This window comes from Phasianus colchicus, chromosome 1 (assembly GCF_987193195.1).
Source record: "Phasianus colchicus chromosome 1, bPhaCol1.hap1.1, whole genome shotgun sequence".
Taxonomy (NCBI): domain Eukaryota; kingdom Metazoa; phylum Chordata; class Aves; order Galliformes; family Phasianidae; genus Phasianus; species Phasianus colchicus.
The window spans coordinates 34,716,796-34,740,494 of record NC_143436.1 but is presented as its reverse complement, the minus strand read 5'-3'; the positions used below and the strand labels follow the sequence as shown (position 1 = coordinate 34,740,494).

Sequence of the window (23,699 nt, the reverse complement as noted above, 5' to 3'; positions counted from 1 at the left end):
ATTCAACCTGAGGGAAGCCCACAGGCTCGCAGGGCCACTGGCTGGCTCTTTGTCACCAAATGCAGCAGGTTGAATGCAGACATCACTGTGATATCCTCACCAACAAAACCAGAGGCAAAGAACAGGGGCAAGAGCTGAGTAGGGAAGAAAAAAAAAAAAAGAAAAAAAAAAGAAAAAAAAAGATGAGAACAAATTAAAACATCAAAAATGTTAAGATACATTCACAGAAAAAAAAACAATGCTTACAAGTTATTCAAGACCATCACATTCTAAATGCACCTTTCTTGGTAGGTTTCTTCTGCTCCCCCCATTAAGGTTTCAGTACGTATTACACAGCCGTCTGCGGAGCAGCTTTCTGTGCCACACGTGAGGGAGGGGATATCTTTATTGGAGGCCTTTACAGCAGATGCTTAAGATCCCAAACACTGAGCAATGTGGGGCAGCAACCTGCGCGATCACAAGCGGGGAGGCCCTGAGGGGCAGCGCTGGTGGCCCAAGCTGGATGGCAGGACTCCTGCTTTCAACATCCCGTAACGTGGGACAGAGCCAATGGGCAGGATTTTCCTTTTTGTTTTGTTAAAAAAACCAAGCTCCACATTTCTGAATGGTGAGCGCCACAATCAGTCACCACTAAAAATTGTTCTTTTGATGACTTGTCTGAGGAACGTGACATCTTACTGCAATAAACTTGCCAGATATCTCAAACCCACGACTTCTTGTTTTAAAGGCAGGAAATAATTTGCATTGTAAACCGTCCGTGAGATATATTTAAACAATCCTCCGGCCAGTTTAAATATAGAAAACAGAGAGGGACGGCACTCACAAGGTTTTCTTTGGGACGGATTTAACACCAATTGCTTCATTTCCCCACGATGGGAAGGAGGACACGCAGCTGCCTGGCAGCACGGCCGCAGCAGGGAACGTGGCGCAGGGATGCAGCAGCATGGCACTCAGTGATGCTGGAGGAGCAGGCCCAGGCCAGGCGGCGAAGCGCAAGCATGGCTCCCCGCGAGGGCCTCCCCTCCATGTGGGCCTCAGCGCCCGGCTCGTGCTGGGCATGGTTTCACGGCGGGCATTTCCTGAGGGAGGGGGAAGGCGATCGCAGCCTCTTCCGACCCCCGAGCAAGCAAACGCGTAGCGCACGCTGATGTGCGTTACCGCATCGCTCTGGAGTATATCTGAGGGAAAACTGCTTGTATTAACATGCCTGAACTCTGACTTCTCCAAACTAAACTCGCTGCAAAACCAAAACATTTTTGTGTTACTAAATGGAGGCAAAGAGGAGGGGGAAGGTAAGTACCGCACAATGAACAGCCTGAGAGAGCCATTAAACATAAATAAACATGTCATTTTCACGAGTGACTGCAGGACCGGTTTAAAAAAAATAAAAAATAAAAAATAAAAAAAAAGGAAAAAAATTCCTCCAGAGCAGACTACCGACTAATAAAACATCAAAGGTCTGTCCGTAACGAACACTACAAATAAAAACGTGACTTTTTTTTTTTTTTTTTTTTTTTTTCCCAGCGACCTTCGCTGCCAGGAATAAAGTGCGCAGTGAAAGCGTAATTACCCAGCCGGGCTGCAGCCTCGCCGCGGTCCCGCAGCCGGCCATAAAACCTTCCCACCCTGCCCGGCAGCGCAGGCCTGCCAGCCGCGGCCATCTGGCTTGTGTCAGTGCCGGCGAGGCCGGCGGGAAGCGCGGCGCTGAAGTCACCCGGCAGGTCAGCCGGGGAACAAAGGCGCATTTTGCCCTTCAAAAGCTGGGGTGCCCCAGCAGCGGGGCCCTCAGCCCGCCGGCGGGGTGATTTATGGCTGCGCAGATCCCGCTGCTACCGAGATTGGCCGGCCCCATCTAGCGGTCGGCACCGAGAGAAGCCCTTGAGAAGGGAGGCATGGCCAGCGGACCACCATTCGCCCAACACCAAGCCAGGCCGGTGGGGCTCTTTGTCTCCACAGGGCGAAGCTTAAGCCCAGGTCAAGGAGACGTGCTGGCTATTTGGCATCGCCACGAGGCCTCCTGGGCTGCGGAGGCCAGATTGGATGGGGCACTGGGCAGCCTGGTCTAGCATTAAATGAGGAGGTTGGTGGTCCTGCATGTGGCAGGGGGGTTGGAGATTCATGATCCTTGAGGTCTTTTCCAACCCTGGCCATTCTATGAGTCTGTGATTCTGAGGCGAAGGTGGGTGGTGGGAAAAGCCCCAGCGTGCTGAAAGTCACGCCCTGCCCTGCCTGTGTGTGGGCATGTGCTGAGCAAAGTCCTGACTACAAGCACAGCAAGGACATCTGGTCCCCAAGGCTGACATTCACGTGGCGTCACAGCCCAGCACTCACTGCTGGGCTACAGACCACCAGCTGCTTCAGCGGGGACTGCGTGTCAGCAGAGCTCACCACACAGCTTCTTGGCAGCGCGGCACCACCAAACCCAGCAGCACAGAAACCTTCCGTGCCTGTTGCTTCGAACCGGGAGCATTCTCCCCTGTGTTGGAGGCCAGAATGCCAAAAGGTAGCCAGACTTACTCCTCTCCCACCAGCTTCTCAGAGGAAAGCCTTGCACCTGTCTATGAAACATCTCCCCGTGCAGCTGGGTGTGGGCATCTGGGCGAACACAAATGCACCATCATGGCTCTGCAGTTCATCTGTGCCTCTGCATGCTCCATCAAGCCTAACAAACTTGCTTCTCTGTGGCACTGCATTTACCTCTCCAAAACAGAACTGTTCTCCTCCACCCTTTTGTGAGAAGTACATGGAATTGTAACTCTCTCAAGCGTAAGCAGTTGAGAGGAAGTTATATGAATTTGCCAAGGATTAGAAAATAGATCTTGACCTCTTGAAAATGTCAAATATCTCCGCGTTCACCAAATGTTGTCATTTAGTCTCGACTATTTGTAAAGACTTGGAGGATATAAGTCCTGAAAGCCCAATAAAATATAACCTAACATTCACAAAAGTATTTTATTGCAGTTAACATATTTTATTCTTTTATCATTGACGTTTTGATTGCTATTTTTACTTACTCTGTACATTACAGCAGTGCCCAGTAGTTTCAAGTAGGACTGGGACCTCCCGGTGCAATGTTCTGCATACACAGAACAAAAATCCCTGCTGCAGGGTGCTTACAGTCCAAGATTAAAAACTGCTCATAAAGAATTAGGAAAAAGAAGAATAAAAGCAAAACCATTACTATTGATAAATTTGGTGTGAAGGTGCTTAACGGCCCTGCCTGCTGATTTTCTGGGTACCAAGATCAGTTTGATAGAGAACAGCAGTGATGTTGTCTTGCCAGGTAAGACCTTTTCTCTGCTCTTTCAGCAAATTTGGCTATATGCTTCAACAGGTTTAGGAACTGGGTTTGCATTTCAGCTCTATTAGACAGAAACCAACAGAGCTTGACAAACACAGGAATGAAGCACCACCCTGAAGTATTGTTGCTGGTGTTTAACCTCAGGTGCTATGCCTACTTGGATCTCTGCTGAGCCCAACAAGAGCCCTACACCACTGCCAAAGGCACCAACCCAGCCCTAGGGAAGCCAGCAGTGCTGGCATAGCATTCTGCCTTGTCAACATGTCCCTGGGGACACTGGGACTGCGTGGCCTCAGCCATCATGCATTTGAGCCAAAGGAATGCTACAGTATTGTGCTCCCACCAAGCAGGCTCATCATCTGCATACCCCACCACGTTTTCCTGGTGGGATAAATGCTCCGTGAAGAGCCCAGTGCAATACACACAGTGCAGGAAAGGGAAGGCTGCTTTCTTTGAAGTCACCTTTGGTCACTGGTGGGGGATTCCCTTTGCTTTTGTGTTGTTTTTTTTTTTTCTGGAGGAAAAGTATCAAGATCCCTGCAGTTCTGTCCCAGCTCTGAATGGAGGCTGCCCCCAAAAACCAGGACACCACTGGCTCTTCCACAGGTGTCCCCAGGTGTCCCCCCATAGTGTGACCAAGCTTTCTGGAGCCCCTTCCCTGTACTTCCTCCCTTAATGAAGTACAGAAGGGGACAGCAGGGAGGGCACGTCTGCCTGGCTCTTGTGATGTGGGCACAACGCTCAGTGATTGATACCTTGTGAAACTTGTAAATAACAGTCATACCAGTCTAGTGGTTGCCATGTCATTAGGTGGGACTGCAACCCAGTCCCTTTGTTTTAGGATGCTGACATCCTAATGTTGACAGATGGTGAAGTACCACCAGCTTTCAAGAACTTCTGTACCGTCAAATTGCAAACGTTGGAAGAAACTGCAAATTAGGCCCCCCAAAAAACAACAACAACAACAAAAACACATAACCATAACTGTTAAAAAAAAATGTAGGGAGTTGTGATTTGTCAGCCTCTGCCTGCAAATAGAGAAATTTCTCTGTGAGAGGAGCAAGTAGAGAGAAAAAATTTTGGTATGATCGTATCTTGCTTTTAAATGCTGCAAGAGAAAAACTAAGGGTCTCAGGAACCCATAACACTGTTGTTTTACCTTTTTCCATATTTAGTGTTTCTCCTGAAAACTCAGGTCCAGAATTCCTAAAATTACATGAGAACCCCAGCTCTCACAAGAAACATGTGAAGCTGTAGCCCTTTAGTAGTAAATTAAAAATTAGCAGTAAACCAACTGGGCACCAATTCTTCTGGGAACAATCTTTTTTTCTTGCACCAATAACAAGATCTCAATAGTGTGAGACTTTGACTTGTTTCACCCCCTCCCCCCAACCCCAAGTCTCTGGCCCCACTCTGAGGACAGGAAACAATTAGAGATCCCTACATGTTTGCCAGAGAGCCAAGCTCCTATGTCAGGAATTTTAGAGTCACTGGACAAAGCAGAGGAGCAAAAACACTGCCATACTGGAGAAACCCAAACAACTAGGAAGCAAAGGCCTGTAAGTTTTCTATAGTCAAGTATTACAGTAACAATTTAATTTTAATTAGTATTTGTTTTGCTAAGTCTCTCCAGTCAAGCAGTTGTTTTAGAAAGGTTTTGTTTGTTATCCTTTTTGTTTGGCTCTGACATATATCAAACTATAAGCAAATGTTTCATGGATAAAATGTAATGGAATATTTAATACATACATTTATTCCAGTCTTAGCATTTGGACCTTTTTTTTCTAATTTGGCTTTTGGTTGCCAAAAGTCTGCCAGGCAGACTCAGCAGACAGGAGTGCACAATCACCAGGCGCTGCAGCCCTAAGAGAAGAACCACATGAGCAAACATCTCAGCTTATCATGGATTTCTGCATCTAAGCAGCTGTGTAGCCCTCGACATTTTCCTTTAACACACTCACTGCAAAAGCTGAAGGCCCATGGTCTCACCTGCTCCTTCTATTGCCCTTGATAGTTTTTAGAGTCTTACTGCTTGTGCCAAGGCTGGAGGACAAAGGCAATGCTTAACAGCTTATAGGGAGATGTTTAATGGGGGCTGATCCAAAATCCAGCACAGCACTGCCAACTATGGCAGGAGACCAGTGCACAGGAAAACTTTTCAGGAGTGGGATGAGGACTGCCAGTCATTTACTGGAGAAGGGGGAAGGGAAGAGGTGCTGTTTCCCCTGCAGATCCCAGGAGGTCTCTGATCTTTCACCAAGCTTCTCAGCTCTGAAGGGATGATGCTAGCCTTCCCCCATGCCGAAAGCACTATCCTTCCATAAGTACACTTCCAACCTGAGCTAAGATACTTTCCTGTCCTGACCGAAACTTTAAAGTCAGTTGAAAAAAATATTTGAAAATTCATCCTTGAAGAAAGATTTTAGGATTTGCATTTTCATATACTTCAACAACAACTGATATTGCAAACTGAGAGTTTCCCCACAAGTTCCTGCTTAGCTATTAATACATGTTGCAAAAGCTCACTGATTAGTGTAAAATATTTCAGTCATTAGCAGCTAACAATATGCAGCAAAACATCGTAAAGATCGTTACAAATATGACCTTCTCAGAGGCTAACTAAGGAGGCATATAACATTTTAGAAGAAACTAATTGTGTTAGCTTTCCAGGAATGCAAAAGAACTGTAGCATTTAATTTGTGTACTTGTACATTTTATTTTTTCCTCCTCCTCATAAAATACAAGTTTCTCAATTAAAACCACACAAGTCAGAAGCATTCAGCCTGAATTCCCACATCACTTTTAACACTCTCAATTAAAGCATGTTCTCCATAGCTGTTTGTGCTGGAATGTGCAAACTAAATGTCAATCCAGTCTACTTTTAGGAAGTTTACATTGCGCCCTGATAAAAGAGGTCATTACTGCCATATCCCATAATATCTGAGTGGAAAACCAGGAAATGTCAAGCTCTAAACGTGAAGTTACTACTACTACTACTAGAAAGGAACCTAAGTGATGAAGTTCAAAACCTTTTTCCTTTCTTCAGTTTTAAACATTCTCTCACGCTGGATTTTGTTTTGTATCCTGAAATACTGAGTGTGTTTACAACTGAAATTAAATCTAAGTTATACACTTTCTCCAATACAGAACCTATGATCTTAACACAAAAGCAATTTTCACATCAGTTTGGACAACACATGCTTTGGGATACTGCCAGACTCATCTACAGATGCTACCTTCCAGCTTCAGAGACCCTTACTAACACAAAAGGCCTTTAGAAGAAAAAGCAGAGAAACTGATGACAGAGAGGAACACGTAGCATCCCCTAAGGCAAGGCATGGCAGCTGCCTTTGCACCACAGAGGGGTTCCCTGCTGGTCCCACACAGCTCCCAGCACTGTGCCCACTGGCCAACTCACCCTCACATGAAAAGGGAAGATATGGCCCAACCTAGCAATGCTATTGATGTATCATTTATATATGCCAGCAATATTGCCAACATTCATTATTTTAACAGTGACACTTGAGAGATGAGACTCCCACAGCCAGTTTTAGATCCTCGTACAGACTAAAATGATCATCTTTTCAACCAGGTAATCCAGATTCTCAAACCCCTGCTCGCATTTCAGTGTAATCTCACTGATTTCAACACCTGAAAAGGTCTGAAAACTTGCCAAGTGAGGAGGCACTACTCAGTGTGTCTGTGAGTTTGCATTCATATTAGAACAGTTATCCAGAAAAGTGATTTAGAAGAGGAAAACATCTAAGCAGAGAATGAAGAGCTATATTTAATTTTCATTTAATTCCTGAATGAAACTAACATTCTTTCAATTATCAGCTGCCAAAGATGGGAAGCTCCCAGCCCCTTACAGGAATGTGCCTTGTTGACTGAACTGGGACAGATCCTAGCTCCCAAATCTGTCTTGTGAAAAACCAAACAGTATGGCACTAATGTGCTGGTGTGCCAGGGCAACAGAAGTCCCACAGGTGTGCCCAGGGACCAGAACAAAAAGGCAGGAGACAAGAGGAGATAATCAGAAGCAAAGGCTTTTTTGAATGTTGCACACTTGCAGGAAAACAAGAGGGGGAAAGTGCATTAAATCAGAGGAAGAGAGGGAACCTCAAAAACTAGGAGGGCAGAGGACTGTTCTGATAAAGGCAGAGCTGAGAGCCCCTGAGCCCCACATGCGTTCCCACAGCTTCCATTGCCAGACTGCCTCCCAACAGCTCCAGCTACCAATACTTCCCAAAGGAGAGCCAACATAGGTTGGTTGGGATTTTCTCCCCTCCCTTTCTCTTCCTCCCAGATCCAATGCACTAAAATAGCATTGCTCTGCTCTGCTGCACTTTTGGTTTCCCTGCTTTGGTTGCCTGCCAGAACTCAGCACATTCCTTGTATGGCAGCAAGTTTATAACCATGGCAGTCACAAACTATTCATAAATGGGTCTTTTCTGAGAATCATCATCATCTTTTCAACATCTTGAAAAATATCTCATCTTTTCCATTCCAGGCAGTCCTTTCCAGTGCACTGGTAAAGGATTAATTGCTTCTGGTGCTCACAGGATGAGATACAAGTGTTCTGGAAATAACCTTTTAATTTAACAGTTCCTACCGGCTAAGCCCGAAAGCTTTTTGCTTTGCTCACCAGAGAAATATTCACTGTCAGTAGTAAAAGAAAAAAGGCTGTAACCCCCCTGAGTTCTGGGCTACTGCCATGCATGGAGCTTCTCTCCAGAGGCAGCCAGCACTGGGGGCACAGTGCCTACTTTTTTACTGCCAGCCAGCTTTGGGGGGGCACACTCTCCCCCTCCACCAGCACTGCCGTGTCAAGCTTACCAGCACAGCAGAACTAACAGGCTTTCTCATCTCTCTATTTTTAATTCAGGACAAATCCCATGCATCATTTACCATGAGGTGAATCAACTTTCTTTTCTTAGCAGTGAACAGAAGCCCTTCAATAGGATTTTCTATTCTACTTTCCTGAAACAACTTTATATCATTCTTCGAGGAATAATAATAATTTAAAAAAAAAAAAAAGATACATTCAAGATTAAACAGATTATTTTGAATTGGAGTCATCTGAAACAACGTTATGAAGTGCTCCTTAGCTCAGGGCTCCTTGCTCAGCTTGGAGAGGAAAAAGAGGAGAGGAGAGGAGAGGAGAGGAGAGGAGAGGAGAGGAGAGGAGAGGAGAGGAGAGGAGAGGAGAGGAGAGGAGAGGAGAGGAGAGGAGAGGAGAGGAGAGGAGAGGAGAGGAGAGGAGAGGAGAGGAGAGGAGAGGAGAGGAGAGGAGAGGAGAGGAGAGGAGAGGAGAATGTAGAAAGCTTTGTAAAAAGGTGTCCTGCTCTCCAGGTTAGGTGGCTGCACATCACACCAATTCAGGTCGGTTGTTTCTTTTTTTTGCCATCCCAGCTCCAGGAACAGCGTTTCGAGTAAAAGCCACCAGAGCTGCCAGTCTCTCCCGGCAGTCTCCCTTACATGGAAATTTTCTACAGAGCCGCGTCTGAAACCGATACCGCTGCTCACCACCGAGAGGAGCCGTCGCTCTGCCTAAGTTTGCACAGTGCCAGGAACTCATCCTTCAAGTGACAGCCTCGGCACGCAGAAGTCTATGCAGATGTCGACAGAATAGAAACCTTTAAAAATGTGCCTTTGATCACAGAAATCAAGTCATGGTATTTAGAACAGCCTTATGAATACACAAGAAGACCTCGGCCTTTTATCAAAAAAATAGGTTATAAAAATTAGGATGAAGAAATTTGAGTGCCACACAAACAGGAAGAATTGCTCACAAACTGTAATAGTAACGTTAACCATGCTAAAAACAAGGAATCTTTAAGCAGTTAAAAAATAAAATTAAAAACACATCCAATCCATACCACAAAGACGTTTCTCTAAGTAAAATAGGAATTCTCCGGTCTCCCTCTGTCACAGAGGTCCTTCCAGTTGTAAGGAGCGCTAAAGCTCTGAGAAGACATGACAACAAACAGGGCAAAAGGACTATTTATTTTACACTGTTAATGCTTTTTAAACATGCGGCAGTTTAAGAATGGATAAACTCAGCATTTAAAAAATATATAGATATTTACATGGATGTGCTGCACTTTTAGACATCCTGAAGCTTCTCTTCAGTTCATGAGCAAAAGAAATACTAATTCTAGCTGAATATATAGTTTGAATACTCGTTTTGGTTTCTTCTCTCCTCTTTCATTTTCTTTCAGATATCCAGAATGTGAGGGTGCCTTTTCCAAAATCTAGCAAGCCTTACAATTTTGCAGTGCAAACCCAACTGAATTCCAGACACAAACAGCCCCTGCAGCTGCCAGCAAAAGGCGCTCACCTGGAGATCACAGATGCCTCCGGCTGCCCCACAGCACGGTGTTACACGCAGGTTGGAGCCTCCTGGGGCTGGGGCACATCCCCTGCCCGCTGCAGGACTGGCAGCAACAGCAGCCTGGTGGCACTCACCCTGAGTAGCCAGCCCGCTCTGTGATAGCCAGCCTGCTCCCCGTCCTCTGCTCCTTTGGGGGGCACAAGTGCATCTGCCCAGATCGTTCACTTCTTCCCTCAGCCTTCTTGAAGCTCAAGGCTTCCAAATCCCCGTGAGGATCAATAATCCAAGGGAAATTTGGGTGTTTTCCTTGCATAAGCTGTACTGAAAAGCCACATCTGCCCCAGATCCTTCAGCAGAGACACGGGCCCAGCACACTCATGCAGCTCCCTCCCCGCCGCCCCGGACTTAATTAAGCCTTGCCTTGCTGCTGTCCTACTTGGAGTCCTGCTCCACAAAAAGGAAGCACTGCAATTAAAACCCCATGCATCATTTCCTCTCCCCTTGGCCCTGACATCTCACACCAACACGGGAAACCCCCCAGTGAAACTGTCGTGCCTGGATGCTTCACTGCCCCTGCAGAAGCTCCCTGCAGCCCACTCCCACTCTAGGCACACAGGAGTTCAGCACCTGTGAGCAAAATGAGTGGCTATGGATGTACCAAGTTTGTGTCCACTTTGAGGTTATAAAAAGACACAATTGTTGGTCACAACTCTGATACTGTTCCAAAAGTAATACCTCCTATTCATTTCCATAGAAATGACAACAGATACAAAGAGCATAACAACACTATTTCATAGAGAAAATTCTCAGCTACTAAACAGTATATTTCAACACAGTCACCACCATTAGCTGTGCATTTTCACCAGCAATGAACAAGAGCCTGAATGCCACGCTCATAAAAAGTGGCACCAACAGAGATGCCCCACTGTTGCTGTCACCACTGCTGAAACGCACCACCCACTGCCTCACTGTGCTCACATCCACTGCTTGGTCTTCATAAACATTCAGCAAGCATTAATGAATGTCAATGGGAGCGATGTTTTCCACATGGAGGAATTCAATTTCATACCTTCACTTTATATGCATTTTCTTGTCAGACACCATTGTATCAGACTGCCCCTCTGCTGCCATCTGTCACACAGCAACAAAATGGAATGGGATATCAGTGGGGAGGTTCAGCTTCTACTGCTGTACCATCAACATCCACCTCTGACAGCATGGGTCAACACAATAAAAAAGGAGGAGCAGCCCTTGTATTTATTCAGTGTGTTATTTTTACAGCACTTGTATAAACATGCAGAAAGTTTGATAATTTCTGCAGGGTCTCATTTCTGCCTGCAGAAATGCCAGAAATTGAAAAGAACAAGTTTAGGTATTTTTAACCTGAAACCGTGAAGGCAGTAAGAGGTCTCAGTTTCACACCCACTGCCTGGAAGGGACAGGGGAGAGGTCTGTCCCCACACCATGCAGCACACACGGGGTCCAAGCGCAGCCCTCACAACGCTTTGTCAGCTTCGTAACACTACACAAATGCTGACATTCTGTTTGTGGCCCCAGAACAAAACTATCTGATGAAATGGAGGACGTACTAGAATCACAACTGATTACAGTGCAGTACCAATTGCAACCAAAATTATGCAAGGCCTGTATTAGTCTTCTGCTAGAATCTGCACAGCTCAATCTTGCTCAAGAGCCAGAGAGCTTCCTGAGAATCTCACATTGTGCCTTTGCTCAGAGGTGAATGCTGCGGGAACAAGTACCAGCCCCAGGCAGTAAGTCACATGAGCAGAGAGAATGAAAGAGGAGCAGATGGAGGTGCATAATTCTAACCCCATTGACTGCTGGTAACTCAAAGACCCAGAGCTCAGGACGGCGGTAGCACTTGGTTTCAGGATGTTTCTGCTATGACCACTGCAAACGATCCTAGCACCGCCAGGCACATTCGCAGGTCTGAGGTTGGCTCTGCTCAGGCAGCTCAAGGGCATCTCAGCCCATGGCACAAACAAGCCCTTATTTGGGCTGAGCAAGACAGGACGGGCAGAAGTTTGAAACACAAAAACTACAAGCAGTGCTCTCTACTCCAAACCCCACATACCTCTCCCATTGTAGTGTCACAGAGCTGGTTAATCACCAGCACAGTGGACTTTACCTGTATTGATTTCACGTCTTGATCAAAGGTAAAAGACAGCCTGGTTAAACTTTCCCTTTCTGCAATCAAGATTTCAATGGACATTAACAGAGCTGGAAATGACTCTCTCAAAAGCTGGGTGATAACTTCTCATTTCTCCTCAAAAATCACCCAAAACACTCCACAAAGCTACCGTTCATGATCTCCTCCTCCATTACACAAATCTCATGAGAAACTTGGGGTGATCATCATATTCCTCCCAGCATCACTTCTCTGTCAACAAAAGGTGTACTTCGATTGTCCATTATCTCCCCCATACTTGAGTCTCTTCTCCTTCCTTGCCACAGCTTTGGGGACTGTGTGTGCCAAATCAGTCACGCTGATGTTGAATCACTGTATTCCTGGACTATGAAGCTATCATATGTCTGTAGCCCTTCTCTGAGGTTGCACTTCCTCCTCTGACAGGTTATAAAACTCACCCTAAAATATCTGGGAAATAACTTGGGATAATCATTCAGAAAAAAAGTAAGCATCTCTGAGGATTTCTGAAAGGCTTTTGCCTTTCCCAAAGCTCAGGGGTAAGGTGACAACGTCCACTTTGAAAAAGGGAGAAAGCAATTGGTGTACTGCACATCTGTGAGCGTACCTCCACATCCAGAAAGCTTTTGAAACAAATTAAAAAAAAAACAAAAAACAAAAAACAAAAAACACATAAATAGGCAATTGAAAAGTAACAAAGCGATAAGCAGCCAAGATGTATTTGTAAGATCTAACCCCATCAAACTAGTACATACTTCCTTTTCTATGAGCTCCTAGTGGTATTTTCATAAACTGACTGGAAAAGCATCTTCCTTCTGGATCATGGCACCACAGCTTGGGAATGCAGTGGGCTGTCAGGCTGGGAGAACACCCCAACGAGCTGCCAAGGACCCAGCTCTGATCAGCACTTCTCCTGCTGCTGGGACCTGCAAGCACTCCAATGTGAACTGCAGACACCAACCTGGAAGGAGCATACAGCACCGCAAAGAGCCCAGCAGAACTCAACGTGATCCTCAGGAACTGGTAAAGTGCCCAAAATCAGTAAATGGAATTCAGTACAGCCAAGTACAGAGAGATGTATTTGGTCACAAAAGCACGCAGATGCACAAAATCAAAACGGAAACTACAAGACAAGCAGGGGTACCGCAGAAAAGGATGTCAAGGTTACAGTGCCCATAAGCTGAGCCAATACTGTGATAACTGCTGCAAAAAAAGGCAAGTGACAATTTGGAATGTATCAAAAAGAGAAGCATAATACCTAATAGCAGAAGCTGGGGAGGGAATCAGCTCTGCTCAGCAACAATGAGGTACCAGCTGGAATCTCATGCTGGCTTGGGGCATAAGACAGAAGAAACTGGGGAGAGTTCAGAAGAGAGAATGAAAGTGGTTCAGAAAATCTAATCTCTGCAAAGACCTGGGAAGAACTTTATCTACAAGAGCTACTGTGTTAGTGCAACGCTCTGAAAACCTGTGTTTTTTCTTAAACAGCAATACACCGAGAAGCTATTACACTGTGTGTACTGCTGCCACAGTTATTAATGATCATACTATAGATAAAACTGTATTATGCTAATCCATATGCAGCAAAGCAACAAAAAGCCTCCCTCTGTCAGACAACTCTGCAAGGGCAGTCTGAGGCTATCGCACCGTATCCGCAGTAACCCTACCCAGCATGGTTTCACCACTGCTCCAGCAGCTCAGCTCAGCACCTCTCTGAAGTCCAGAGGCAAGCAGCAAAGCTGCCTTGAGCTTTTGCACACAGAGTGCCAAGCTCTGTGCAAGACTGGAAACCATCAGTCCCCAGTGCTTCCCTTGGAGCCAGCCACTAATTGCCTGCAGGAGCCAGGGCAAAGCACGTCCCTTACATTTCTCTTATGGAAATAGGTTTAAATAAGATACGCTATCAGCATGGAGTATCCTTCCACTGATTCTAATCCTGTAAAAATAGGAGGAACTAAGGATACAGTCCAAAAGCACAGTTCCCACAGCAAGCAGTCAAAGGCTAAGGCTCTCTGTCCAACAGTGCTGACTTTCTTTTCCTGCAGCCTTTAGAAAGCAGAGATGATTAAACTACAAAAAATCCCAAATCCCTTTATCTGGGAATATCTGCTGTGCATTTCAGGCCCTAATGTCACAGGGCTGCCTGGCTCCCCTTGACCCTTCTGCCCTCCCCAAGCCCACAGCAGTGTGTCCACTCCCTCCTTGCCCCCAGCTGGCCCACCCCACAGCCCAACAGCCACAGGAGCTGAGCCTCACCAGCTGCTCTGACAGCCCTGCTCTCCAGATCACCACTGGCTCAGCACATGGCTGCTGGACTCAGCAGGTCCAGCAACTCCACACCAGATCAATGCTTGCTCTATATATGCTCCGTGCTCTGGAAGCAGACACAGGAATCCCAAAGCCAGGCTCACTGTGCTGTCAAATGCCATCACGTGGACTGAGAGCAACACCCACGTGAACTCGACCCCAGTCAACCAGCTGCACAGAGCCCTTCAGCAGAGCAGTGTTGCGAATCACCCACACCTTCCCTGCCTGCATTTGGAGGCACAGCACAGTCAAGATCAAGGTGCTGGGGAACAGAACTTGGCAAGAACAGGGCAATGCTTATCTGGGTAGGGCATGTTCTGGGACTGCTTTCTTTTGACATTGACTGGCATGGATCGCTTCCTCAGGAAGCTGTTGAGATGCTCTGGGTTGATTTCTTTTTCCTACTCACATTGTGCAGCCCAAGTGAAACTGATGGCATTTGGCAGTCCCTTCCTCAGAGCTATTGTTGTTTCCTGGCAGCGGGGCTTTGTTTTCCATCAGGTGGAAGGCGAAGGCGTTGTCCCTGTTTGGAGGAACGTGGAGTTACAAAGCTCCCTGGGGACATAATTCCAAGCGCCACACATGGCGTCACTCTTAAGAGTTCTTGGACATGACAGCACTTCCCAACAACACAATACATAAGCACACTATGTATGCTTTGCTACGCTGCTCTCTGTGTTTCAAACATATCATTAATCCCCATGTTCAGATGCCACTGAACAGAGAGCGCAAACCAGGGAGCTCAGCGGAAGTCGCTTCTTCAGACTTTATGCAGCACTGAAAAGCTGAATCATGTTTCAATACAAAACTTACTGGAAACATCATTCCCAGTGCTTGCTATAAATAAAGAAGTACTTGTGCCATTAATCATCTTACAGAACATGCTATGCCAAAATGTAAGTCTGCAGAAACAGCAGAAGTGTGTGTTAGCACCGTGTAAATTTAAGCACTGCCCTTGCTGGGTTTGGGCTAGCATTGTTTGAGCTCCTCCGGTGCTAAAGCCCTCACTGAGAAAAGCCTCTTTATGCCCAGGAACAGTGCTGGATTGTGTGGCTGTCAGATAATGCCACTGGAACTGAGCTGTTACATGAGAACCAGAAGGCTGGAGCAAAGGAAAGAAATTATAATTTCCAATTGCCTCATTGTGAATGGAGTTCCCAAAGAATTCTCGCAGCCTATTTTCAGACAACACCTAAGGATCGCATCCTCACAAGTGAAGGACACAGAAGTCCCTCTAAAACACAGAATACCACTCTGCACTCTCTGGCAGAAGCTGATGCTGTAACACGTGCTCCCTTCCCTTTCTTAAATGGAAGATTGAAAGTTAGTTTAGAACACTGCTAGTTTCTCAAATGTCCACAGATTTCCACAGAGAAGGACTTGAACATTCAGTTTTGTGCTTCTGTTTAAACACCTACATCCAGTAGTTTGCTGAGAACCAAACACTCTCCCAGTGTGAGCAAAGCATCTGGAAGATCACAATGCAGTCCTGCAGAAGCGATAGGAGTGAGGGAAGGGATTGCTCACCTGCAGCCCCTTCTTGCTCTACGAGACACTACAGAATGAACACCCTAAAGGCTGGCAGGTTTTTCTGGTTTTGTTTTTACGTTTCAAAGCTCTCTAGTTCACGTAGAGAAAGTCGCCTCTAAATAAATCCATGTATGGACGCAAATACTCCAGAGCAAGAGACACCCAATTTCCCTCCAGCCTCGGAGCCTGTTCCAAAGCAAGGAAAATAAAGGATCCTATTCCCCACCTATGACTGAAGTTTTGCACATTGCTTAAATGTTGATCTGTAATGAGGACGCTTGAATGACGCAACCCACTGGAGCTGTCTGACAATTGGATGGCTGTCCTGCACTTGTAGCGATGCCAATGGATGCAGACAGCAGACTTCTTAACCTCCGGCTGAGAAGATTAAATCCTTAACAGTGAGATCTCTTCTCCCCCTTCTCCCTCCTGCTCCCTTCTCCTGTTCAATACAGCCAACAGAGGGTGGCGGAACCTTAACAATATACCTAAAAGGGAAATTTGATTTTCTAGCGTTGCTCATGCACAAAACAGGCTAGGCTTTCAGTGCCACAAACAGGTATCATCTTACAAAGCTGCCTGAATGCAAGCAGGCAAACAAAGTCCTCCCATGCCTTCATGAATATCAGGGCAAAACACCAAGTATTTTCCTCATGTGCAAGTTTCCCTTCCCACAGAGCCGTGAGGAATCCGTAGGGCAGACGCAGGCGGAAAAAGTGCATTAACCCAACGCCAGCGGGAGGGCAGAGCAGCCCTGCTTGGAAAAACCAACAAGGCCATTCCGTCAAAAGATTTTATTTGTGTCAAGGATCAACTGCTTTATATGGCTTTGTCACCAAATATAGCGACGCTACCCCATACACAAAGGCACTATTTTTAAAGACAGCGCTTTTGGAGGAAAAAATAGAGTTCTTTTTTCCTCCTAAAAGCTCTTCTCAGATGTGTACGATACAGATCCAAGAAACGTCAGACAGGAAAACACCCAACCAACCACAGCCGAGCTACGTGTGGCCCAACTCCACCGTGCTCAGCGGTTCGGGGAAATCACTGCACAGCTCCATCCAAACCAAACCTTCCTTCATCTGAGAGCTACAGAATTCTTCAGTACCTCTGGCTAAGTCGTTCACCTTACTTAATTCCCGACACAAACTCTACACGACAATAAAGAAACGCTGTTCTAAACGAAGCCGCGCCTCCAGCGACGCCGCGATCCCCTGAGCAGCTCCGAGCGGGCGGCAGACGAGGATGACGGGCGCACGGAAACCGCTCTCACAGAGGCGCAGAGGGCACTGCTACCGACCAAATTTGGCAGCGGGGAGCCGTGACAAACTGCAAAGGCACGCAGCAGCGCAGCAAACGGCCCGGAATCCTCCGCTCAGAGCGCTGCGAGCACCCGTGTCTGTTCGGCGGGGGGAAGAGCACCGACCGGACAGACAGACAGACAGACAGACCGCCTCTGGGCTCCACACGCGGCACCGCGCCCTGGTGTGAGCGGCTGCGGAGCTCCGTGTCGTTACGCTGCTGAACGGGGACGGAAGGAACCGAGCTACACCCGATTCCCGCACGTCCCGCGTCGGTCAGCAGCGCAACACAACCCGCACACAGGGGACAGCCGCCGAGTTCCGAAAGCGCACGCGAAGCCTGAGCTCCTCGGGGCCGGCAAAGCTTCACGTACGCAGCGGACGGCCGCAGCGCAGCCAGCAGGCCGTGCCCTCGCCCCGCTACCGCTCCGCCGCCCCGCTCTGCGGACGGACAGCCGGCACCCAGAGCGGCACGGCGCAGAGGGTGGCGGAGCGGAGCGCGGCACGGCACGGCACGGCACAGCGCTCCCGCCGGGCCCCGCTCCCCGAGGGCGCCCCCGCCCCGCCCCTCCCCCAGCAGGTGCTGCCCGGCCCGGCTCGCAGTCCCGCCGCCCCTCCCCCGGCCGCAGCCCCCGGCCCGCCCTCCCCGCGGCGGTGCGGGGCTGGCGAGGCGGCGGTGGGAGCTGCCCGCCGGCTCCTACCTGCGGCTCCTGCGGCGGCCGCCAGCGCCAGGACGAGTGCGGAGAGGAGCGGCGGCGGCGCAGCGCGCATGAGGGGAGGCCCGAGGGAGCGGCGGCCGCGGCTCCAACCCCCCTCCCCCCTCCGCCCCCCGGGATAGCGGGGACGGGCCCGGCGCCCAGGGAGGCATGACGGGAAATTCCTGGGCACCGGCGGCCAACGCCAAATAAGAGCACGGCGCGGGCGCCCCGGCCCCGCAGCGCCGAGCTCCAGCGTGCGGCGAGCCCTGCCGAGCCCCCCTGCGTCACCGCAGCCCTGACGGGAGAGAGGCGCCCACAGATGTACGACGTCAGACGCGTGTAAAAAACCCTAATAAACCTTTAATTCGAGTCTGGTTCGCGTAGCGTCGGTTTTTACAGGACAAGGTGACAAATTACAGCAAACATCTGATTCCTCTCAAATGTTCGGTATTATACACGTCCCCCTCCCTCGCGCAGGAAGGGACACTGGTCAACTTAACAGTTTAAGGTAAAAGAAGCTGCATAATAGTACATATTACAATACCAATGTACAGTGTTTACAAGAAGTATATTTCAGAAGCGAGATGGATGCGGCTGCATCAAGAGGCGACCTTTGAAAATGCCACAACTATTTTTACATTCACTCTTGCAACGGCTCACAAGATGGGTCACTAAGGTCAGGTTAACAAGTCACTGATGCACATCGATACAACGCCATTAGTTTATATACATATATATAGTACATATACATGTATATTATACATATATGTATATAGTAAAACTCGTCGAAATCTACCAGACCTGGCACAATTCACTTACCCATCAAAAATATGTACTCGTCCTCGGTAAGCGGAATTCTGCGTGGCTGATTATATATTATATATACTCATTCATTAGCATCTGAGACATAAAACTGAGGATTTAAAAGTTCTCGGTTAACAAACTCTCCAATAATAAACATGGTGCCCACAAAAGCACGAAGGTAAGGCACAATAGGATTTCTGTTGCAGAACAGTGTGCATCATGTTTACTTAACCATAAGAAAAACGTGCATTATTTGTGCAAGTCCATGCTGCAAATCCATCGTATCTACAAAGTAAAGTGAGTTTCAGTTGTTTCTGTGGACCAGCGCGCTTCCAGTCCCAGCATGTCCCTGTGGGATTTTCCCCTTGCTACTCGGATAACATCACGGTAGGAGTGATGGAATTAAAGGAGCCAATAATCTCAGATTTGCAACTACGCTTCTCAGCAACAATTTTGCACTTCTAGGCAAATTTCTGCCAAGTTTACAAACTCACAATCACCAGATTTACTGTCAGCCGTACTTGCAGCTTGTGTCAGCCAAAATTGTAGCAGGGAAGCAAGCACCTTGTAACGTTTTAGAAGGAAACTGCTTCATCACTTAATCCCAAATGGTATTTTGTCACAGCCCTGGCAATCATAGTAATAAATACAGCTTTTCACAAAATACTTTTCCAGTATCTGCCAATTGTGTCTTTATTGCTCACAAATTTGAATTTGTTACAATTGGTATCAGACCTCTCACACAAAATCATAAGGTATTTTAATATAAAACCTATAAAAGATATTTAACCTGTATCTAACACTTTAAGGTATTTGGCCTCTCGTCACGGTGCAGCCAAACCCATATAAAACATCAGGTTTTGAATAAAATAGGAAGCCTATCCACTGCTTCGACGCAGACATCCTCACAGAACAAAACCAGTTTTGCCACCACCAGCATTTACATTTATATACAAAACCCATTACATCCGCATTCAGCTCGTTTTCCCTCACGCTTATATGCAACCACTAATGCCAGATTAACTTCCCCCATACCCTAGCTGCAGAAAATTATTATTTTACGGCAAGGAAAAAAAAAAAAAAACAACTAATATTGAATGAAAAAAATATATTTTTTTCTTTCTTTTTTTTTTTTTTAAACTTATTCACCATCAGGAACTGTAGGTTGTTTGTTACAAAATACCCACAAGATTATTTCACAGGAAACTATGGAAATACAGGAAGTCTTCTTTTCTCCATGCTTTTGTATTATCAAAAACACCTCTTGGTGCAAAAATACAGTCACCACATCTGAAAATGTTTAATGAATTCGGTATTCCACATGCAAAACTTAAATGCATTGCTTGAACGTAGCCCCGGATAACTTCCTGAAGCAATTTCTTTTTCCTGTCAGCTCAGTATTACTGCCTCACTGCTAAGTCCCTTTGGAAACAAGATTTCTGGAACGTTCCAACTTTTATTTAAATCATTAAAGTATTACATACAAAAAGCACTAAAAAAGGAAGACGGCAGCCAAACAGGAATACTCCTGTTGCAAGTAACAGTCCTAGCGGTTGTAGAAAGTCTCCTCAGGAACTTCCCTGAGAATGAGTTGTGCCTGTCCGAAGACGGAGATGTGACATAGAGTTCATGTGTTTGTTTGATGGCTTTAGTGGAGTGTTGCAGGTGAGAGCCTGGGGAAAACGATGATGGTATCGATCTAGCCGCAGGTATTTTACTGTTACCAGCTTTCCTGTAAGGCGAAGAAATACAAAAACAAAAGTCCTCTAGTTTACCATTATTACACTTTGCCTCAGGATGTAGCGAGCAAACCCAAACATGTTCGTTACAATGAAATCAGTTTACCAGGTGATAAGGGCTATTAAAAAGACAACTCTTATATCTAACAAAAGTATCGAGCTGTAATAAAACCCCCGGTCACTTAAAAGGACTCCAACCACAACCATCTTCTGCTATTTCTACCCACATTTTGCCACGAACCCCGATTTCTTACCATCAAACCAAGAGCCATGTAATGCCTTAAAAGCCTTCCCCGCATACTCCGGAGACAGGCACTTGACATATACACAACCCTGCAGTAAGAAAGAGTTTGTTACAGTCCAGCTGACAAGGAGAAATAAAATTCTTAAGTTGTTACCAGAAGGACACTCACCTCACGTGAATTTTTGTCCACAGCAATATGAACAATTCCATCATTATCACTGCATTTCTCCAAGATTGCTTCTTGAATTGCTAAATGCCAGTGATCACCTATTTCCCTGTGCAAATAATAAAAGGTTTAATTAAGCACGTCTACGTTTAAAGAAGTTACAAAAGATGACAGAGGAACAAAAGCATTAACAGCTCTAGCAGCATGACAGAATACTGGTATGAAGTACACAGATGATTCTGATTCAGTAGTTTTTATAAAAATGCATGTTTTCTCCCATCCGCAAGTTCTATGCTTTGGTTTGCACTACCAAGATGTCTTAGAGTATACCAAGTAAAATATTTCAGGATTTATCTGAAAGATATATTCGAGAGGACATTTAATGCACTCTAGCAGCTAACAGGTATTTAATTTGTAGGATCTGATCGCAGTAGTTCAAAGCATAAGACTTTAAAGTTGCATATAGCATAATGCCAGGTCTTCAGCATCCTTTATTTTTCCTCTACAGATGTTCCCCTCTTGCACTATGCTACTTAGGCATACTCTGTACATTTTTGATTACTTGAGCTGAGATCAAGAACTTGGATAAAGTACAAAACCATATATTAAGGCATTCCTACTTGCAACTAATTTGGAATAAAAATTGAAGACCTCAGCTTTCTCCATTCGTAACAGAACAATTTTTGGTTTTATGACATACAGGAATTCAATGTGATATTTGAAAATCCCTTCAGAAAACAAAGGAAGTTCCCTTTGGTTGTAACATGCATGGTATTAAACTTCTTGGGCAGAATATTAATCTCTTGGGCAGAATTTTCTATGCGTGCACATGCATGCATGGTAACTATATCTCTTCAGAAAGGAATACCAAATTCAGTGAGCTACTCAGCATCTACTGTGTCAACAGCCAGACAAAATTTAGTTATATTACTCACCTTTCTAAGATGAAAGGCAGAAGAAAAACATTTTATATTGCTCCTGATTAAAGAAACTACTTGGGTAGGCATTAAGAACATTCAGAAGTGGAATCAAGCCTGAAAAATCCACTTGCTACAGAATCAAAAGTTTTTTTCTTCAAAAGGAATCTCCCGACACTTTCAACCATCATTCCCCACCTCTTCAGAGTTATGTGCACAGAACTGTTTATCTGAAAGCCAACGTAAAGACTACTCATATTTAGTTCACAGAGTAAACATCCTTCTGTCATACTCGCAGTAATCTCATCCTTGCCAGGACTCAACACAACATTCTGGCATGTGAGACAGACTGAGTACTTCAAGCTATCAAATGGTCAGGTCAAGTAAATTGTGTGCCCACAGTCTGCTTCAGAAAATTCAATTCTATGAACCAAAAGGAACAATCCACACTTTGGGTGTTGCAGCCTGTTATCACCACCTTTCTATCTGAAGCTGCAAGCAGTCAAAGTCATCATCCCACACCTACTTAGACAGGCTGGCTGTTGTTCCATGAAGGACACTCTTTAGCTGTTCCTACCTCAGCAGAAGAAGAATAGGAGAAGACAACAGTATACAGACCTTTCCCACTTTCGTTGTCACCTCTACCAGCAACCACAGAGCAACATTAAATGGTCAGGCTTCAGCAAGCTGAAGGAGCTTCTTAGCTATTCAGACACTATTCATCACCGAAATGGTGGCTGCCTTCCCCAAACAAAGCAGCAAGCTGTACTTGTCCCAGAAGGCACCCAAAGAACATGCCGAGTGAGCTCCAGAGATAGAAGTTAGTAAAATCTGATTCAAATTTTGGCAGGCTTTTAATGAAAAAGTATTTTATTGTTAAGATTAACCAACCTTTAAATATATCACTAGAGAACACAAAACATATGTATTTTTTCTGAAGGTGCTGCAGTCTATCTGGCCCTAGTAAGATAAAGCTAAGCAGAGGGAAAACAATTTCAACAATCTTCATACACCCTTTAGCCTACTTGAATGGCATCTGCACAAACAATGAGTCTACTTTTTCAATAATACTATCAAAAGCTTTGAGCACTTTTCACAAAGTAAGGCCAAAATTCTTGAAATATCTGCCTTCTTTCTTATTTAGGATAAAAAACAGACAACACGTACAATGTAAAACCCCAGAAAAATTCAAAGATACATCCTGCTCATACCAAAAGACAAAGTGTTTTCTTTTTACTAGCTAAAATTGGAGGGAATATACAGGTCTCATTCCCTTTTGAGAACAGTCTGAACATAATTTAGAAAATAATAACATGTTGTGCTCAGAATGTTAGAGAGATAAAATAATTTAAAGTTACAAAAGCGTGGAAATCTAGGCTTGGGTTCATTCCCTCCCAACTCAGGACTCACATCCAAGGGGTCAGATTTTTCTTAAACATGCTGTTATCAGCACAAAGCCAGCTACTAAAAGGAGAGATCATATTGTTCCAAGTAGGCAATCATCTTCTCAACTGGTTTGCTGTAAACCAAACATTCTTTTTCCTAAACACTGCAAGTCACTCTGTAGTGCTGTACCACAGTACTCTGAAGCACTCATTTCCTGTTTGGAAATTTAAGTATATTATTCATATACTGTGCTTACTGTGTTTTGTAGACCTGGGATGTGAAACATTAACAACTGTCAACTAACTTGGAGTTGCCATAATGAAACAGGCCCCTCACAAAAGGAATGACTTGCCCTTCCATGATCCTGCACTTACAGCCCATCAGCTTTCAGTGTGATTCTTGCAGGAATGCAACAAATGTTTTATGAACCCTTCTCATCACTGTTCTAGTGGCAGATGCAGAAAAACTGTTTATTCAAATGACGCCTAGATTGCTATTTCCAAGGGCAATTCTGCATCTGGCATAGTAAATGCCCAGGACATACAGTCAAAACAAATCGTAATTTTAAGTCAGCTGCTGTGCTCTGAGGGTTCACAATGGCCAGGTAAATTTTCTGACTTTAGACAGTGGAAAGAATTACTGACTCTATCAGCACTGATAAATACAAATTAACCAGCATATTTCCCAGATGATTCTCAAATCAATACAGAAGAGCACTATTACAGATGGCTTCTTCTACCAGCTACTGGCATACTGTTGAAGCATACTCAAATTGTTTATAGTTAGCATATAGTAGCATGATACA

General features: G+C 45.6%; 2 protein-coding genes across 6 annotated transcripts in view; both read right to left on the bottom strand.

The window, feature by feature from the left end:
* MSRB3 (methionine sulfoxide reductase B3) overlaps positions 1-17,800 on the bottom strand; it is an 83,670-nt gene extending 65,870 nt beyond the window's left edge. The window contains exons 1-2 of one of the 3 annotated variants that reach the window (XM_031589512.2): positions 17,642-17,748; positions 8-134 (exon numbers count right to left, since the gene is read on the bottom strand). In XM_031589512.2, coding sequence (XP_031445372.1) covers positions 8-83 — 76 coding nt within the window. In that variant the 5' untranslated portion in view covers positions 84-134; positions 17,642-17,748. Of the gene's footprint in view, positions 1-7; positions 135-14,058; positions 14,908-17,641 lie in introns of those variants that run through there. The other 2 variants (XM_090138360.1, XM_031589511.2) reach the window with 2 other exon arrangements.
* A 162-nt stretch (positions 17,801-17,962) lies between these two features.
* LEMD3 (LEM domain containing 3) overlaps positions 17,963-23,699 on the bottom strand; it is a 48,795-nt gene continuing 43,058 nt past the window's right edge. For 2 of the 3 annotated variants that reach the window (XM_031589508.2, XM_031589510.2), the window contains 3 exons: positions 20,595-20,700; positions 20,436-20,514; positions 17,963-20,174 (listed from right to left, as the gene is read on the bottom strand). In XM_031589508.2, coding sequence (XP_031445368.2) covers positions 20,011-20,174; positions 20,436-20,514; positions 20,595-20,700 — 349 coding nt within the window. In that variant the 3' untranslated portion in view covers positions 17,963-20,010. Of the gene's footprint in view, positions 20,175-20,435; positions 20,515-20,594; positions 20,701-23,699 lie in introns of those variants that run through there. The other variant, XR_004166378.2, reaches the window with a different exon arrangement.